Below are 21,564 nucleotides of genomic sequence, written 5' to 3' on the forward strand. Positions count from 1 at the left end.
TGAAAGCAATATTTATGAAAAAAAAAACTGAAAAAATAAAATAGAGAAACGCGCCGAGCTGATTTCACTCAGCCATTGATTGGGGCTGCAGCGGCCATTAATGTTCGGCCTTTAATAGTTCAGTCTTACAAAGATAAACAGCGACAAAGACAGTTGGTATAATTTACACGCCACTTACAGCACTAGTATACATATAAATCGGAGCAAATTCCTGCACTGTTGCTTTTGCAAAGATGACAAACACAAGCGCAAATGCCATTATCATCGATCTGCGAGCTTTTATTACGAACTTCCTGAAGCTAACGATTCACCAGCCTCCCGGGTGAGAAGGAATAAATTAACATGCAAATAGTTATTCAGCCTAAATGTAATCTGGGCTGCACAGACGGGCTATTTTTTCTCTTGTGTATGATGGCGTTCACTGGCATCTTGTTTGGCATTTTAATTCAACAGCCATACAAATAAAGAAAGGGTCATTTTGCAAGGACAAATGGTCACGTGTCAGTATAACTGTAGAGGTGTAACTTAGTGGGCAGTATTCTCATTTGCATTTAATGTAATAAAGAAGCTGTGCTCATATTGATAGCCTACTCAATGCATCAGATTGACCTTGGCCTTTAATTGACTGGAACTCTGGAATACTTGATTCTGATTGGTCAATGCACCATCCAGTTTGAAATGTAATAATACTCAGCGTCTCCTAAGTAAGCTTAGTTATTTCATACACTACGCGGTTAAGAAGCCTACATAGTGCATAAGTATACACAGTGTATAAGTTCATAGTGTGCCAATTGGGACACTATTTATTGAGAGTTGCAGGGATGATGCAAAACCTTTGAGTTTGCATTTTAGCTCTTTCAGTTCTATCGCTAGTTTTTTTATGGGTTTCTGGTTAATAAATCAGTAAACCCATTGTTAACAAATGGCTAAATGGAACTATAAAGGTTGTCGGTGACATTAAATGCAATTACACTTTCGGGTTGGTCTACAAAAAGATATGTCAGCCTACAGCCCTTTTTTTTTTTATATTAGTGGGATATTTTTCAGCATTTTTCGCTGGCTGGCAAATTCTAAGTGAGGGTGGAATAAAGCATTGCATTAAGAGTAGCCCAGTACATGCCATTCCATTTATAAGCTGGACAACCGGCTGAATAGAGAAAGAGACTGACAAAAAGAGAGAAAGTGAAAGGGACAGCCAGTGAGAGAGAGAACGAGTGAGAGTAACAAACCTCCACCATCTGCCACTAATGGTGTTAGGGAAGCATCCAGAAAGGCGACTTGTAAAAATGCATAAACGTTAAGTAAAGAAAGCTGAGCAATATGGGACATGATTTTAGAGGAGTCCGTGTCAAAAGTGAAGAGCTCAGGGGGAAATTGAGGCACATAATGGAAACGTAATGGGCTTAGTGTCACTGTCGTGCAGACAAGCCCACGGAGGATGCCGTCAGCGGCATTGAGCCTCCCCCAACTCCAGCGGATTTATGGAAATTACCGGAATAAGGGACAAACAGCCTTTACAAACAAACCGATACCATAATTCCTGCCTGTCTATAGAATATCTAAAGCGACAGACAGAGGATCTTGCCCTCGAGGAGGGATGCAGCTCTACAGACCCAAACCCGGCTAATGTTTCTCATTCCTCCACTTGAGTCCTGTTTTTATTCAGTCCATCATACTTTGAGATTGTTTTTGAACAAATGTCTATCAGCTGTAGAGCTTTGGGTAAAATAAAGTTTTGAGGATTTCTATGTGTAGGCGAATTGGAGAATGTAAAAAACACACAAAGTCACCCAGTGTATTTATTGTTTTAAAGCATAAAAATTCAAATGAAGCTTCACCAACCAAAAATTCAATGATAACAGAAAGAAGACACTGATCAGAGGTGCTTCATGCTAGAGGCTCTTACCCTCCAGAGACCAACGAGTAGAACAACTTATGTACTATAGAATTGTGCTACATTTACTATTAAAGGAATAATTAACCCACAAATGAAAATATCCTTAAAATGTACTCATCCTTAGGCTATCCAAGATGTAGATGAGTTTGTTTCTTCATTGGAACAGATTTGGAGACTTTTACCACTTACAAGAGAATTCTATGCAGTGGATGGGCGCCTTCAGAATGAGAGTCTCTTTGGATTTTGACCAGAAATATTAGTTTAAAGATAAATCCCCTTAATGATGGATTTCTCAAAAAAAAAAAGGCAGCTTTTCGCTTCACAAGATGCTAATTAATGGACTGGCGACGTGTGGATTGGTTGTGGATTATTGTGATGTTTTTATCATCTGTTTGGACTCTCATTCTGACGGCACCCATTAACTGCAGAGGATCCACTGGTGAGCAAGTGGATCCTCTTCAGTTAAAAATGCAATACAATGTAAAAATTTTATGTACTGTAACTATTGCATTTTTAATGTCTAAACTGAGAATCAAAAAGAGGTTTTAATATCCATTAAATCAGAAAGAAATGTGTATGCTTAACAAACCTCAATTCCTTAAGGTTTCCCTCCAGTTTTGGAATCAAAATTTATATAATAATTGGCGCATTGCTTTACATCTACCAATTTTTGGTTAATTTAAAACAAGTAGCAAAAAAGTAAAAAAATGAGACACCATTGTGTGTTTCCATGTCTTTAATAGTAACAACATTAACACATTCATTGGAATGTATCTTTCTAGGATGAGGGACGACAGGTTGTCTAAACTTAACTGTTTGAAAGTATAACATCTGTGCTTCAGAGACAAATGGAATCAATGATAATAGTTCTAGAATGCTGAACTGATTGATTTCAGGTCTGGAACTAGTGTCAGTTTGACGGCAGCCATGTACCATGTGGATGAGGAGCACAGTTTGTATGAACTTTTAACTTGATCATGTGGGTTTGGTTTGATTTTTGGAGTGAGATTTCACAGAGTGAGATTTAGCCTTTAGGAGCAGTGTACTGGCGCAGGAGAGAGGAGATAGCGCTAGACTCTGTCACCTCTTCTGGAAGGGAGCCTTCTTGATCTTTGATAGACGGGTCAGCTCCGGCCTTCAGGAGTAGCTCAACTATTTCTGCAAACTCACAAGCTGAGGCTAGAGAGAGAGAGAGAGAGAGAGAGAGAGAGAGTGAGAGAACACAAGAAAAAATATAAATAATGTTGGGTATATTTGCATATTTTGCAAGGGAGTCAGTCAGACACACTGATAGAACAGTACTTTAGCGGGAAATGTGACTCTTTTCAGAGAGTCAATAAAAAAAACTATATTAATTGATTCAAATAAAATTATTATTTAATATTTAATAAGATAATATTTTAAGTTTTTTTTTATTAAAGGTTGTTATAGGTAATTAGTTGTAGTCATAGGTAATTAATATATTAACATAATAAAAAAATGTTTCATTAAATAAAAAACATGAATTGAAATAAAAATACTTCTTATATATTCTAAATACTTATTATAAAATATTTATAAAAACTGTTTATTTCAGCTAGATAAAAAGCCAATAAATAACTAAAACTGAAATAAAAACATAACTTTATAAATATATATTACTAAAATTACTTACTAAAACTAGAATGAAAACAAAATATTACAAAATATTATTATTTATAACACTGCTACCAGTTCTTAGGTAACATGCCACCTTTAAAACGTAATCCAGTCCTGTTTTCTCTCTCGTACACTTAAAGTAATTGTTACAGTATGTATGAAGACTCAATGTGCTAGCTGCATCTGTAGTTGAGCAGCATGCTTGCATTTGTGCCCCATTAGGAGGCTGCAGGGCTGGGAGGGGCGGCACTCCTGTAACCCTGTTAGTGTTGCCTGCCACGCTGATGCAGGAACATTCCTCTAAACTTGAGTGCTTTTTCACGTCTGTGTCAACTATTGCCTTCTTTTAAAAAGGAGGAAAAACGCTCTCCTTATTCTTTCTCTTAGGTGAGTGGCTGATGTCAGCAGGAAAACCATGAGTGACAAGAGTGGCTTTTAACCTCAGACCCCCGACCATGAGAGAATGAGGGAAGGGAGAGGAAACGAGAGATTAAGAGTGAAGGAGAGTGAAAGAGAAGGCAAGTACAAGAGTGTGGTTGAAACTTAGTACTAAGTGAATGCTCACAGGCCAAAGAGCCCATCTTAAGAGATCTCTAAGATATCTGGTCTCCATACATGGATTAGATCCCACTTCAGCACTACCATTTATTTTTTTGGGGCTGGTATGATTTTTAAAAGTCTCTTACGCTATTTAATAAAAAAAATACAGTAAAACCAATAATATTATAACAGTTTAAAATAACTGTTCTGCTTGAATACATTTTAAAATGTAGTTTATTCCTGCAATGGCAAAGTTGAATTTTCAGCATCATTACTCCAGTCTTCAGTGTCACATGATCCTTCAGAAATCATTCTAATATGCTGATTTGCTCCTTAAGAAACACAGTCGTCCTGCTTAATATTTTTGGGGAAGCCACTATACATTTTTCCAGAAGTCTTTAATGAACAGAAAGTCAACACCATTTATTTAAACTATAAATCTTTTGTAACAATGTAAAACGTCCTTTACTGACACTTTTGCTCAATTTAATGTATGCTTGTGGATTAGAAGTATACATTTCTTAAAAAAATTTAATTTTCCTGACCCAAATATTTTGAACAGCAGATCTGTGATTTGACCCAAATATTTTGAACAGCAGATCTGTGATTTGACCCAAATATTTTGAACAGCAGATCTGTGATTTGTCCCCCATGTTTTATTGTGTGGTAGGTAAAAAAAAAAAACATTCTGAGTGTATACAGGTGCTGGTCATATAATTAGAATATCATTAAAAAGTTGATTTATTTCACTAATTCCATTCAAAAAGTGAAACGTATATATAATATTCATTCATTACACACAGACTGATATATTTCTAATGTTTATTTCTTTTCATTTTGATGATTATAACTGACAACTAAGGAAAATCCCAAATTCAGTATCTCAGAAAATTAGAATATTGTGAAAAGGTTAAATATTGAAGACACCTGGTGCCACACTCTAATCAGCTAATTAACTCAAAACACCTGCAAAGCCTTTAAATCGTCTCTCAGTGCAGTTCTGTAGGCTACACAATCATGGGGAAGACTGCTGACTTGACAGTTGTCCAAAAGACGACCACTGACACCTTGCACAAGGAGGGCAAGACACAAAAGGTCATTGCAAAAGAGGCTGGCTGTTCACAGAGCTCTGTGTCTAAGCACATTAATAGAGAGGCGAAGGGGAAAAAAAAAGATGTAAAAGCAAAAAAAGTGTACAAGCACTAGGGATTACCACACCCTGGAGAGGATTGTGAAACAAAACCCATTCAAAAATGTGGGGGAGATTCACAAAGAGTGGACTGCAGCTGGAGTCAGTGCTTCAAGAACCACTACACACAGACGTATGCAAGACATGGGTTTCAGCTGTTGCATTCCTTGTGTCAAGCCACTCTTAAACAACAGACAGCGTCAGAAAAGCCTCACTTCGAAAAGGACCAGACTGTTGCTGAGTGGTTCAAAGTTATGTTCTCTGATGAAAGTAAATTTAGCATTTCCTCTGGAAATCAGGGTCCCAGAGTCTGGAGGAAGAGAGGAAAGGCACACAATCCACACTGCTTGAGGTCCAGTATAAAGTTTCCACAGTCAGTGATGGTTTGGGGTGCCATGTTATCTGCTGGTGTTGGTCCACTGTGTTTTCTGAGGTCAAAGGTCAACACAGCCGTTTACCAGGAAGTTGTAGAGCACTTCATGCTTCCTGCTGCTGACCAACTTTATGGAGATGCAGATTTCATTTTCCAACAGGACTTGGCACCTGCACACAGTGCCAAAACCAGTACCTGGTTTAAGGACCATGGTATCCCTGTTCTTAATTGGCCAGCAAACTCGCCTGACCTTAACCCCATAGAAAATCTATGGGGTATTGTGAAGAGGAAGATGCGGTATGCCAGACTCAAGAATTTATAAGAGCTGAAGGCCACTATCAGAGCAACCTGGACTTTCATAACACCTGAGCAGTGCCACAGACTGATCGACTCATGCCACGCCGCATTGCTGCAGTAATTCAGGCAAAAGGAGCCCCAAATATGTATTGAGTGCTGTACATGCTCATACTTTTCATTTGGCCAAGATTTCTAAAAATCCTTTCTTTGTATTGGTCTTAAGTAATATTCTAATTTTCTGAGATACTGAATTTGGGATTTTCCTTAGTTGTCAGTTATAATCATCAAAATTAAAAGAAATAAACATTTGAAATATATCAGTCTGTGTGTAATGAATATAATATACAAGTTTCACTTTTTGAATGGAATTAGTGAAATAAATCAACTTTTTGATGATATTCTAATTATATGATCAGTACCTGTATAAGCGGCAGGCTATTTTAGAAAGGAATATGTCAAAGATGAAAAAAAGAAGAATTAGAAAGAAAATCAAGAAACTATGAATAGTTTGTTGCTATTGTGTGAATAATATGTAATCCTATAATCAATAACTGTAACTGTAGTCTGATTAAGAGTATTTTAAAATGTTATTTACTCTAATTACAAGTACTTCATTTTTGGAATCTGATTATGTAATCCAAATTACATGTAATCAGTTACTACCCAGCTCTCTCACTTTCTCTCCGATTTGTAATTAATTTAAAAAATAAAATAAGATGTGGTAGAGTTAAGGTAGTATGATAAATAATACGATAAATTGTTCTTCTCTATATCTTTATAACTTTGGATAAAAGCATGTACTACATAATTAAATGTAAATGTACTAATAAAGATTAAAGTGAAAGTGAAAGTGAAGTGACATTCAGCCAAGTATGGTGACCCATACTCAGAATTCGTGCTCTGCATTTAACCCATCCGAAGCACACACACAGAGCAGTGAACACACACACACACTGTGAGCACACACCCGGAGCAGTGGGCAGCCATTTATGCTGCGGCGCCCGGGGAGCAGTTGGGGGTTCGATGCCTTGCTCAAGGGCACCTAAGTCGTGGTATTGAAGGTGGAGAGAGAACTGTACATGCACTCCCCCCAATTCCTGCCGGCCCGGGACTTGAACCCACAACCTTTCGATTGGGAGTCTGACTCTCTAACCATACCATTAGGCCACGACTTCCCTTAGACAACATGTCTAAGACAACATGAGACTGAGTAAATGATAACAGGTTTTTGGGTTAACTGTCACTTTAAGTAGTAAGCAGAAAAGGAAAACTGTTAGATTTTTTTTTTTCTCTCTAGTCCATTTTTTTGTTACAGTATTTTATTTTCTGCACGCGTGTAGGTCCTTGGGCAGTAAAGCCCCTAGTGCCTCTGGGGAGCCGTAGAGAAGAAGAACAATTTACAGCGTGCAGTAAACCCCTCAATTAATCATGTGTCAGCCGCATGGCCCCACACAGGGAGAGGTGGAAATGAATTTTCATTCTGTGCTATTCGTCTCTCTGAGTTCATCGCTTATGTTTATTAGTCACTTTTTTATATCCCACCCCCACATCATTTTTCTGCTCCCCCTTCCCAAAGGAGTGCTCATCTTCAGACATTCACACTGCCACGCGACCAACCTGAGGACAGATGGCAAACACACACACACACACACACACACACACACACACACATACATCGAGAATAAGGGCCTGGAGGCTGCCCTTGTGTAGTCACATGACAGAGGAACACTGTTGATTTCCTCTGGGAAAACTGGTAATTATTACAGGTCCTATTTACCACACATGTGTCTGTGGATAAATGTGACCATGCTCACACACACATACACCTTCCTTCTGTAACCTCAGGTGAGGTGGATAAGAACTTCATTCAGAAAACATTTTATATAGATTTCATAGAGATAAAAAAAATAAAATAATAGTAAAGACATTCATATTCATGTAACAAAAGATTTCTATTTCAAATAAATGCATTTCTTTTTAACTTTCTATTCATCAAAAAAAAAATCCTGAAAAAAAAAGAATCACGGTTTCCACAAATATAGGCATGCAGCACAAATGTTTTCAACATTGATAATAATAAAAAGGAATGTTTCTCGCACAAAACACAGTATATTAGAATGATTTATGATTTTACTCCGTTTACCAGCTTTGCATAGTCATATTAGAATAGATATTGAAAATTGAATACAACCTGTTATAAATAAGATCTCAGTATTTTAAACACATACAGTAGTCTATAGTTATTAAAAAGTGAATTAAAACATTTATCCACATGTAATGCTTTGCTCCATTGACGTCCATTGAAACTGAATGGAATTGAAATTGTTCTATTGTGTTATTTTCTTTTGCGAGCATGGCAACTTGGATTAAACTAAAATATTCCTTTAACATATTCAACTCCCATTTTCATTTGCCACAGCATAGTTTTGTTCTTACCATAGTGCAGTGCGGTCTGACCTTCATCATCCTGTGAGAGAGAAAAAAAAAAAGTTTAGAGTTATAAAAGATATCGACCATTACATCTATTGTGAAACTCTTTAGACACTTTCTAATCTTTCTCTAAAATGACTTAGATTCCAAAAAGAAACATAAAGCAAACAAACATGTTCAAGTGTAAGGCCTGCCTGTTGAGCGCAATTACCGCCACATGATACAGCCTAAAACAGGTGATTTCAACTTGGAAAGGATTAAGAGAACAGATTAAACATTGATTTCCTGTCAGATAAACAATTAGATCCTGTAACCTCCAAAACAGACTTTTGAACAAATAACCAGGATCAGAGGAGCTTGAGGACTTTGTTTAGATGGACATATAAACCAGTTTAATATAAACAAACCTTTGACCCAAGTGCTCAACGAGGCTATGAGGCCATCATGCTGAATGTGTATAAAGGTCTAGGATGATCTATTCATCATCCCCTGCTGGGACCGTGTCCGATGCATTAGCCACAGAGACCGAGGGCATCACACAACAATAGATGCTTACACAATAGGCCCAATCTGCCTGGTGTGCTAGTGACAAATTGCCACAGCTTGTGGTATCAGAGGTGCGATGCAGAGAAAGCCATATTTAGGGCAAGGATTAAGGATCCTGCATGTGTGTGGATATAAATCCAGTGGAATGCAACACTCAGGGGTCAGGAAGTTCTGCGCATGACACGTGTCGTCTCGTCGGGCTAAATTATATTTTAATTGGTACTTTAATATGCCTTCTCACCCTAATAATGATGACATACAGCATTATTGTTTTGGATGAGTGGTTGGTGGAGATCATCAGAACCCAATGAGAACTACAGAGAGAGTTTTTATGACATGTCGCACGTTTGCCCCTCTGACACAATCAGCCTGCATTATCCTACATAGACGATATCATTAGCCCACTGCACAAAGGATTTACTCTACAGGTCATGCATTGTGTTTAGACTTATTATCATGTTGTAAAGCTTACAGTCTTACACTCTAACAAGTAAAAAATTCTGAATTATTAAATAAAATAGAGCATTTTAATGCTGAATTTAAATTACTTTTCATATTTAGAGTAATAGAAGCATTTTAACATAATTTTCAGAAAATAGGTCACACCTGACTATAAATTGGATTAGACCAAAATTACATTGTTGAAGTCATTTACAAACATTATAAACACTACAAACTTGTATTTTAGTTCTTGTTACTCTACAAATTTAACATTGTTCAGAATAGAACAGAATTTTGAAAATTAAGTAAAAAATTAGTATATTAGTGTAAATGTCATATTAAGTTCCTGTATAAATAACTTTTATTATAAACACCAAGCATAGAGAAAAGAATTATTTTTCCTGTTTATGCCCAAAATAGGGTGGAGTGCACCTCACTGAGCGCTAAATACACTTAATCTGTTTCATACTGGACACCAGAGGGGACCCTCACATGGAAACTACACACAGGCATCACAGACATAATAGAACTCATGACGCTCCAGGAAATCCCTAACATGAGCAAAGGCATCTAGCTATAGCTATGACTGAATAAAAAGAAGATATAAATGCTTAAACTAATCAAACATGAATACAGTAAACACACGAATGACAATATATGGTTTATCTCTGTTCTTCAAGCCATCACTGGTATTTTCATAAAAACAAAGTATATTTATAATCCAATACTAATCCAATTTAGACAAAAATTGTGTTTTATGTTCTGGAAAATATGGTTTAGTAACATTTCTCTGTCTGCCATTTGAGCTTGTAGCAATACATTTTTGGAAACATGATGCTGCAAAAAAAGGCATTTCGCAGATTATATTTTAAAACAAGCTTTGCATCAGGAGAGCCTATAATGCCTTAGAGAGTAGGTTTTGGAACAGCCATTATCAATTATTGAAAAGTGATGCTATCGTTCAGAACTTTGTTCTTTTAATCTGTAACCGAGTGAAATTTCTTCTCCAAAGTAGTGAGCCAAGGTGAATGGCCTTGTCAGTCAGATGCTGCTTAACTCTGATCCCATTGTTCCTAATACAAAAATCTTCATCGCACCAGGGCCAGGGCTCTCAAACGATCCTAGAGTCAGATGCTATTGTTTATGGAGAGGCGAGAGAGCGACTCCAGGGGCTCTCTGATTGGATTAGCTGGTTAAAATCCCACTAGACGAACAGAATACTGATGCAGTCTCTCTCCTCACCTTCTCTGATACAGTTACTGCCCTCTGAACAGGATACAGAGTACACGAATATCTGTTAACAATAAAATGCGACAACACAAACAGACATAGCTGTTCCTGGTTTTTAATTAATAATAAACAATTATATATTCATTTTCATATTTTCTTGTGATGCAAATTTGGTAATATATATATTAAAAAACACTCTTATATTCAGCATAATGACCATAGTTTTCACCAAAACGCTATAGTTAATAAAAAATCTTTTTCAACTGTGATAAAAATGTGGTAACTTAAAAACAACAACGACAAAAAATAGTTTGATTTTAACGTTGCAACTGTAACTATGAACTATGTTATTCTGACAGAACACATAACGGTAAGGGAAACATTAAAACTTAAAATCATACTATAAATACATTACTGAATATAGAAATTTGTCAGTTCGAATATTTATTGTTGACATATGCACTGTTAAAAAAATCTGAAGAAAAACATGAGCAAAATTATTTTTCCTTCTTGACGGAGTAAAAAGTGGCAGATGTTTATGAGAATGGTGGATACAGAATATGGAGATGCACATAAATACATATAGCCATAATTAAACAGTGAGGGCTTTACAAAACATAATCTTCTTTCACTAATCTTGTGTGCAGGCAACATCCGCATTGGCCCAGAGCTCTAGAGCATGGACACAAGAGACACTGTGAGGACGGAGACAGCAGACAAACAGGTTGGCTCGAACGTTAACTGCTATGATTCATGGAAAATGGATATAGACATATACATACACATACACCTGTTAGTCTATTTGCATTAGCAGAATCATCTACTGTAATATTTTAAGTACACCGTTCAACCCTGGGATCCTTTTTAAACAGTACAGAAGAAATTCATAAATATGCTCAACGAACTTCAATTTCAACAAGACACAAAATTTAATAAAATAAATCTTAGAATGGTTTTCTAATTTGGCGAATTAAAAACATGCAGCTCTGTGTGTGAGTGCATGTATGTGTGAGCACATGCTTATATGTATTTATGTATTTGCGTTTGTGAGGGGGTCAGAGACTAATGTCTCTAGAGCAGTCTGATGGAATCAGGCATAAATTGGATTGTCCTCCATTTGGTTTTCAAGGGAGAAGCAGGAAAGTCAAGTAAGAAGCCGGCATAGCATTTATTTCAAGACAACTCCATCCTAATAAGGAAACTACATAGAAAGAAACTGCTAGATCTCTAGGTTTCCTTGCGTAGCAGAAAACATAAATATCCCGAGACACATGAGTGTCCATGATGAGAACCTGTGCTTCAAAATTGAAATTCATTTTTCTACTCTTGTTTCTATGCTGACAATAGTAGTACATTAAATTCAGTGCATTTTGGTACAAAATACACTACCGCTGAAAAAAGATTTTTCTTTTAAAAAGACATTAATACTTTTATTCAACAAGGATGCAGTAAAATGATGAAAAGTTACAGTAAAGACATTTATAATGTTTTAACCAATGTTCTTTTGGACTTTCTATTCATCAAAGAAATCGAAGAAAAATAGTCATAATTCACCATACTATTGTTTTTCTGAATTTTTGATCAACTAAATAAAGCCTTGCTGAGGCTTCTTTAAACAAACATCTAAACAATCTTACCAACTCCAAACTTATACAAGCTTATAAAATCTAAATTCTTCTATTCACATCAACAAGCGGCATCAATTTACACTTAAAAGTGTAAGTGATAAAGTGACGTGACATACAGCCAAGTATGGTGACCCATACTCAGAATTTGTGCTCTGCATTTAACCCATCCAAAGCACACACACATGGTGAACACACACCCGGAGCAGTGGGCAGCCATTTATGCTGCAGCGCCTGGGGAGGAGTTGGGGGTTCGGTGCCTTGCTCAGTCGTGGTATTGCCGGCCCGAGACACGAACCCACAACCTTAGGGTTAGGAGTCATACTCTCGAACCACTAGGCCACGACTCCCCCCCCCCCCCCCCCCCCAAAAAAGAAACATAGTCTAATCTGTTTCACTATTACATTTCACCTCATCTTTGCTATTTGGAAAGAGAACACTCTAGAACACTTCTCTTACCCATTACGGCCAATGTATTTCAATCCATTCAGGGAGCATCGTCTAATCAGACTAACCCAAAGCCCTCTGATGACAACACAGAGGGGAAAGACACAGAAAGAAAGCGAAAAAAACAACAATATAAAAGCGATTAATGGAATAAGAACAGTATATCAGGGTAAAGTGGAGAAAAAAAGAGGCAGAAATGGAAGAGAAATGGCAAAGATGAGGTGAAATGTAATGGTGAAAAGGATTAGACTATGTTTCTGAGGCGTCTGTTGTATCCATCTGTGAAGGCTTCAACGGGAGCTGGCATACATACGCTGCCCACCAGGTCACTAAAAGCTTTTATGTTTTCATACCAGCACAACCCGGCAGTTCCCCGTGGCATATGGTAGGTGTGCTGGGAGCCACTGTCACAGCTTTATCTAGCACGACTAAATCTCTCACAGGAACACCCTTTTTCTCTTTATCTCCCTCTCTCACTTACTTTCTTTCCCTCTACTGTCCCGGACAGAAACATTAAACAAATGGGGAAAAATGCACATGCAATTATGATTTATGATGACTGAATGCAGGAGCGCAGGGGTTTTTAATGACCCTGGCAGTAGACAGGAGGAGAAGAGAGGGATAGACAGAGGAGTGAATCGATATAACCACACGCCATTCATATGCAGATACGCTTATGATGAGCAGGTGCCATTAATCAAAGCATGCAGAAAATGCAGCCATATTCATGATCATAGCACCTATAGTCTTACACAGATATAATACAAGATTTATGAACATCTTGGTTCCTTCTTCTTTACAATAAATACGTTCTTGTTATTTTGCATACTGTATATTAAACTAAGATATTCAAGCTGCAAAGAGGGCATGGTCGCATGTAAACGTGATTATTGATATGCGGTATCTCTAGTAATGTTTAAAAATGACCAAAAGCTGGTCTGTAATTTATAATAGGTATTTATGGTATAATAAACTGAGAATTTTGTGTCAAATCTAAGCACTTTTTAAACATTCATAATTTACACGTTGATAACATTAAGAATAATTTCTTGAGCACTAAATCAGCATATTAGAATGATTTCTGAAGGATCATGTGACACTGAAGAATGGAGTAATGGTTGCAGAAAGTTCAGTTTTGCTATAAGAATAAAATGCATTTATAAAATTTTAATTGTAATAATATTTCACCATATTACCGTTTTTTTTTAACTGTATTTTTGATCAAATGATTGCAGCCTTGATGAGCATAAAATACTTCTTTCAAAATGTTATAGAAAGAGAGAAACACTAATACCACGAAACAAAGAATTTGTAAACTTATTTTTTTTATATATTTTCTGATGTTTGTGATGTTTTTTCACTGAAAATTCTGTAATTTCCTGATGATAGGATTAAGGACCTTAATACATTAAAGCAGTTAAAACAATATTTTACAATATGTGTCACTGGGGTATATTTGTAGCAATAGCCAAAAATACACTGTATGGATCAAAATTAGATTTTTCCTTTATGCCAAAAATCATTAGGATGTTAAGATCATGTTCCATGAAGATATTTTGTACATTTCCTACCATACATATATTAAAACTTAATTTCTGATTAGTAATATGCATTGCTATGCTACAGACTTCATTTGGACAGTTTTAAAGGAAATTTTCTTTTCAAACCCAAGTAGAAAACAAACACTCCAAAATGTACTTGTGACACTGTGATTAAATAAAAACCGCAAAACAATTTAAAAAAAAGTGAGTTTAATATTTTAACTAAGACAAGAAGACACGAGAACACTGTATAGTAGGACTGACCCATATGAGTGTGCACACAAGGGTACTTTCTCGTTGGGAAAGCTGTGTTAAAAGGATCAGGCGGGTGGACCGCTCCTAATTGAATCCATTTCACCTCTCTGTGCAGTGTGTTAACCTTGCCAGCCAGTCTGTGTGTGTGAGGGTTAGCCTGTCGGTGCATATCACTCAATCCCAAAATGTCCTTGACAAACCCTCTGTAAAGATCATGTCAGGTTTTTTCCCCTCACAGTACCATCTCAAAACACTCGAACATCTTCACTGAGGCAGAATGCATCCATCACACCACAATCAATTATCAACATATTGCAGATGGTGGATACTATACAATAAAAAAGAATCTGAAATCTGATTGGATGGTTTGGAGCGACTGTAAAAATATACACCTGTAACCGCACATCAATTCTGTATTAAAGCAGTGAGTCTATAACAATACCACTCACAGTTTGGATAATAAAGTATATTATTTGATAGATGAAGTTCATTGTAATGTAATTATTTATTGAACGCTGGTCAATTTTTATCATACTACTGTTGCTGCCATTACATGAGAGAAAAAAAATCATTCAAGTTACCAAAGGCTCTTGCAACGTAGGACTATTATTTGACTAAATCTTTATTCCTGTTAATAAATATGCACCTAAATTGAAAATATAAACACAATGACATTATCTACATGTAGATACCTTGCCTAACAGACTTAAATCTGTGCCTTAGCAGTAAAAAAACACAAGATGTAGACACATTGTTTTCAAGGAAACACTTGTGGAGGATGGGGCTGTTTAAGTTGGCTGTAATATTCAGAGGGAGATTGATTAGTAGCAGCACGACTGATTGATTTTTTTTCTTTTACAGTCAATCCTGGAGGCAGAGCAGCGTTCACTTCTCTTCTCTCTAATGCACAACAGCATAAGTATGTTAATAAGCTGCATAACCAGCACTCACGCCTTCCTAGAACAGCATTAAATCATTGTCTGGGTTTTGATTTTGTTCTTCTTGAATTAGTGACTCTCTTTTCCCATTGACAGTCCTTGGGTAAACGCAGAGCATTTAAAAAGAAGCGCAAATGAAAACAAAACACATTCGTGGAATTCAGTCCCGCCCCCGTCTTGTCTGTGTCTGCGTCTCAGTGTCCACCCCAAGGGACGTCTTAGGATCCATTAAGCAATTTCGCATGGGCCAAGAGTGGCGGAGAATTACCATGAGCAAGTCCAGGATCATCAGAGCAGTTCAAAAAGAAATACATAAAATAAATAAATGCATAAACCGTTCTAATATGAAAATCAATGTTGCAGGCTCAAGCTAAATCGCTGTGGGGGGAAAACTAATAAACCACAGGGCAAGTTCTGGCCCTGCTGGGAAATATGCTCAATCTCTCTCTCTCTCTCTCTCTCCCTCCCTCTTTCTCTGCACACAGCTGTGGACAGCTTTAATGTCCTTCACAATTTATGTGGATGGTTTGAAAACAGGAAGAAAACTGTTGAGTGTACGTATTGTGGCAAGGCGGCAAGAAGAGGGAGAAACAGATGGTTCTGGAGAGGCTTTTCATCAGAGGAGTTTAGCTGCCTGCGGCTAGAATGAAACACTTCGCCGAGAATGAATTGAACCCGCCGATAACGTTGTTTATTTTCACACGATTTCTGCATTTTAGCACGATTCGCTGAGGGAATTATGCAAATCAGGAGATGGCGCAAAAAGATGTGCCAAATGGCACGATTTCGTGGATGGCCATTTTGCAGGCCAGTCTGGTGTACTTTAATAGGACTTGCAGCAATGTGTCACAGTTGCATGTGTATAATTCTCATGCTTTTATACAAAGTGGTATACACAGTGTTCTCTTGGTATCAAACCCATGAACTTGGTGTCAAGTCACTTTTATTTATATAGCACAGTGTTGCCAAGTCTGCGGTTTTCCAGCAGAATTGGACTTCTTTAACACTGATGCCACGGGTTGAAGCAATTGCAACATGTTATTTATCCGGGGTTTTTGCAATTGGGCTAGTTTTGAGTAGAGATTGTGCGGGTTTTCTTGTGTAAACCTGGCAACCCTGATATAGCACTCCAATACAGATTCTGCTGCTAGCACCTTGGTCTACTTTTTGAGCTGTATCAGCATTTTAAAATAAAGTTTTACTTTTTTTACAGTGCGATATAAACATGGACCAGTCATGTTTTTTCTCTATTTCTTTAAACAAAACTGCACTACCCTTTTAAACAATGTTAAAGGAATACTCTACCCAAAAAGGAAAATTCTGTCATCGTTTACTCACCCTCATGTCATTCCAAAACTGTATGACATTCTTTATTCTGTGAAACATAGAAGATATTTTGATGAATGTTGATAAACATTTTGGGTTCCTATTGACTTGAGTTGTATATTTGTCCATACACTGGAAGTCAATGGGAACTGTCTGGTTACCAATTAGTTCTACAGACGAAATAAAGATACAGACATGGCACGACACAGGAGTGAGCAAACAATGACAGAGAAGACTATGCCTTTAAATCTGACAGGCAAAAAGTGTTCACTTTTGTGAGTAATAATACATATTTATAAAATGCCACAATAAAACCTAATTTACATAAAAAGGAGGTGAAAAGAATGATGATTATGCTAATGCCAACAGCATTCTTGTGTCTCAAAGAGCAAAAAATAGCACTGGCTAAGGTCAAGTTTAATTCCCAGGAAATGCATGAACTGCTTCCAAACATAAAAGTTAATAATTAGCCTGAATTGATTTGCAAAGCGTTTTTAAATCACTTGTCTGGAAGTCACATTACAACCATAAACAAATATTTGATCAATTCTATTTCTAATGATGGACAACACAGAAAATGTTTCACTTATAAATAAAAAACAAAAAAAGCAGAGCAGGGACTTCTAGGAACATTATAAAACAATGATTTGCACAGATTGCTTTTTTCTTTGCTTTCACTAAAATAAATTGAACTTCACAATACTCGCAGAACTAGCAATCAAAACTAGAGAAACCAAAATCACTGACTGCCCTGTAGTGCTGCTCTGTTACCCTACAATGATTACAATTTGTATAGCAATGCCAGCCTCAGATCAGAAGCAAAAGTCTTCTGAAGGAGCTGTAAGTGTGTGACTCTCAGGTGTTTCAGCCCATGTGGCTAAACCCTCCCACCACTGAGCCCCATTCTCATGCAGCTGGCGATTGGACGCCTCTCCTCAACAATCTTATGACAGATTGCTTTAGGTATTTGTTATGACGTGGAGGATGGAACCATTTGTTATCGTGGACCTGTGGCAGCAGCAGCAGAAGGACCTGAATGTGTAAGAATGTTCTCAACAGAAATTTAAACAGTTGCTGGGATTAAGAAAGCATGTAGAAGCACAACCATTTTCAATATGTAGTCAGCCAACTACAATTTCATGAATCATTTTAAAATAAAATTATGCAACAGGTGACATTTTGTAAAACCAATAAAACCCTTAAAACGGTTGTCAGGAACTAACACGAATCGGAAACCTCAGATTATCCTTCCATTTCCACAGCACCACTAAATTACCTGTAAATAAACAGCATCCTTTCTCTGTCCCAAACAATTCCTCACCATGAACTACTTGTAACCCAGGCAGATATTTATCACTATTGATCTACCTGGTCCTTGCCAGGGCCTTTTGTTCTCTCGGCTCCAGGCTCTGACCTCAATTAAGTTATGAATTTCAATCTGATGGACTGAGAGCGTGTGGCCAGCGCAGCCGATTAATTAGACACAGCAGCTCTGGGGTTCACCCTCCACTGCTGGCGACTCATGCTGTTTTCAGAAGAAAACACAATTAACAATACAAAAAAAAGCAAGCAAGCAGTGGCTTAGACTAAATATTAAAACGGTTTCAAAAAAGTTTACAATACATCTGACTGGCAAATGAGGTAAAATACCAAACTGACTACAGAAAAATCTTGCTTGCATTTCCAAAACATAATGCACTTTTGAAGGAGCAAAGATAGTAAATTATTATAAATTAATGACCAATCACAAATCGGTATGCAAACCGACTTAAGAAGATCAACTGCAATTCAGCTTGTGTAAATTATGATGCCGTAATCACTGTCTGTTACTCTGTGTTTTGAATGCTAAGATGAAACGCATTCTATCAGATAACAATTTTGAATCTTCAGTCTCAAATTTAAATAAATAAAAACTATAACGTTTACAATGAGAAAAAAATTGGTGCAGAAAAAATATTCACTAAAAAAAGTGCTAGCACATTTCACAATTACAAAGAAAAGGCAAGTAACATATTGAATTAAAAGTGAATTTTTAAAGAAGAAAGACTTTTTTTGATAGTGTACCAAGTTTTAGGTCAAAGGCTGAAATGATCTACAAAACAATGTTTGAACTTAGTCTGTACTACATTAAGCAATTCGAACTAAATTAATTGTGGAAGATTTAAATAGAATAGGGACAGAATATTTGCAATATTTGTAGAAACCATTTTTTACTCAGAATTTGCTAATAAATAAATTAATGAACAATTAATTAAAAAGAAACAGCAAGTAACCAGTGAATTAAACATGGAATTCTGAAGTAGAAATGTTTTCTTATAATCCAGTAAATTTAATTTACAACTTTGAAAAATCACTTTTTTGCTGCCTTCTAGGCAATGCAAAAAATAAACATTATACAGAGTGTTAATCATAATGTTTTATATTTTCACAGAAGTTTCACCAAAAGCATGCTTCTTTGTTTGAAAGAAGCGCTCATTAGTCGGGCCTTTGAGACTCAAAACATGCATTGTGGTGTTAAGCTCATTAAGCTCTATATGCCATGCTCTAATTTCTGATCATGCCACTAAAACTGTGTTTACATTGTTTAAAATGTAAATAACTTGCAAAACATCTGCCCCTGAATGAATAAAGAACAGTTTAGAACTGTGTGTTTGTATACATCCATTTTAATAATGAAGATCCAGCTAGGAGGTGCATAACTGCAGTGATAAGTTGAGCTTTACCAGCACCTAAGAATCCAATCTCTAATAAATGTTGTTTGTGTTCTGTGTGGTATTCACAGAAAATCGGATCCTTCATCAGCATCAGCAGCTGTTCACACAGAAAGTATCAAAGTTGCACATCACCTCTAAAGCCTCGCTAACATGGACCAATCAGCTGTGAGAGAAGTTTTTAAATAAAGAATTTCATGCGAAACCATCAGTAAATACATCCAACTTATTTCAGACATCAGAAATAAAACAAATCAAATCAAATCATGTCATCATGACAAAATCACAATGGATGCTTTTATTATAGACATCTTCATTGATTATAATGTAAATACTAAGGTTTTGATGCATCAGGCCTCTCATATACAAGAACACATGCCCATAGTTGACTGTGTTCTATATCCTCTGCAGTGCAGCTGAAAACAACAGATGCATGAACTCATGAACCCAGACTTTACCAGTACAAATCTGACTCTACCACAGATGAACTACATTCCATGAGCGTGAAAAACGAATCCCCCCAAACTCTCCCATGTGTCCCAGTTCTGTTCAATTATGCAGAGAGAACTGAATACGTGTTGTCGTTGTGATGTTGTCCAGGTGGCTGTTGACAGGTGGCATATGAGCTAATCTGAGAGAACAAGGGGACTTTTTTGCTCCTATTGTGGTTCCCCTTGATCCAGGATTACACCAAAACACCACCATATTCAAACTACCACACTCTCCACGACCACCGCATCCATCAGCTGATTAATTTCAATACAATTTTCATTGAAGACATAATAGCCTTTTTTCTCCATAGCCCCTTTTTCAATCAACAAATTAAAAATAGAAACCACTTTTATCTTTATTTAAAACTAAGCTGAAATCGGATCATAGGACAGATGCGTGAAAACATTGCCCTCGCTCACAGTTCATGGTTCACCCATTATTGGTCTTTTGTAATATTTTCATTTATAATGTTCTACCTTTAGTCTTTGATTTTATATAATCAAAGTCACTTGTAAAATATGAATGTATAAGTATCAGGAAATATTTATGAATAAGAAAATACATCTAGATTGAGCTATTGGTTTTTTTCTTTGTGTGCTTTTCAAAGGCAGTCATGGCTCACACTTGAACCTAATGAGTGGTTTTATATTGCTATCAAATCACACTTCCTGAAAGTATTAACATAGGATAATAATTTTGGCAGGAGCAGTAGCATGATTTAGTACGGCCATATTTTCTCTCATGCCACCTGAACGCTACTTAATAAATCTGCCCTCAATAATTCTCCTGCTGTAGTCCAGCAATATTCCCCTTCTGCTGGTCAGTGCAGTAACCCAAAAGAAATTCTGTTGGTTCTTTAAGGCTGATCCAAAAAGAAGCAACAAAAACAGGCCAATTTACATCCAAATTCAAGTAATGATTTTATTTCCAAAGAAATGCAATGCTTGGCACCAAAATATATATGTACTATATATTTATTTATTTACACATATTATAAAATATTAAATAATATATTTTATTATACATTTATGCTATACATGGCCAGTGATTAAATGTCTGTTACATATAATATTATGTTATGTTGTCTATTAAAGCTCTAGTGGGGATTTCACATTAGTCTAACGGTTAAAATACAACAATAAAGCAGCACTGATTGTTGTCAAGGCCAAGCATTTACTCTCCACCCACACAATAAAGGTCCACAGCCACCAAAAAAAATTAATAAAAAAGTGAGTCATTTGCAAATGTTCTGATTATATGGGTTGTATAATGCAAACAATTTGGCTGATTACTTCCAATTGATTTGTCTTAGTGAGAATCAGATCAAGCCAGTGACCGCATAACTGTACTTCACCGTATTAATTTCCCAATGCAGCATTCAGCCAGCTTAAAACAAAGCTAAATCTGCCATTATGACCTGTAGTGTTTTTTTTAAATACAGCTACTTGCTTATAGTGTGTTGCTTAACGCCCACCGATGCTGATACGATATCTCTAAATGATTAAAGTACAGCCGCTGCTAAGCTCAGGGATGGAGGATGGCAGCAGGACTTCTCAGTTCACTGTTCTCCTAGATCAGTGATGAGGAGAGTCTATCAGCTCTGGGATCAAAAAGTTAAATATTTACTTCTATCACAAACTTTATAGAT

At 36.6% G+C, this 21,564-nt stretch overlaps 1 protein-coding gene across 1 annotated transcript in view; it reads right to left on the reverse strand.

Moving 5' to 3' along the window:
• Positions 1-2,615: 2,615 nt before the first annotated feature.
• The window catches only part of acbd6 (acyl-CoA binding domain containing 6), a 34,579-nt gene continuing 15,630 nt past the window's right edge, over positions 2,616-21,564 (reverse strand). Inside the window, exons 7-8 of the mRNA XM_059504002.1 lie at positions 8,371-8,401; positions 2,616-3,076 (exon numbers count right to left, since the gene is read on the reverse strand). Coding sequence (XP_059359985.1) covers positions 2,922-3,076; positions 8,371-8,401 — 186 coding nt within the window. The 3' untranslated portion in view covers positions 2,616-2,921. The remainder of the gene's footprint in view (positions 3,077-8,370; positions 8,402-21,564) is intronic.

The sequence above is a fragment of the Carassius carassius genome, chromosome 21 (genome assembly GCF_963082965.1).
Source record: "Carassius carassius chromosome 21, fCarCar2.1, whole genome shotgun sequence".
NCBI classification, from domain to species: domain Eukaryota; kingdom Metazoa; phylum Chordata; class Actinopteri; order Cypriniformes; family Cyprinidae; genus Carassius; species Carassius carassius.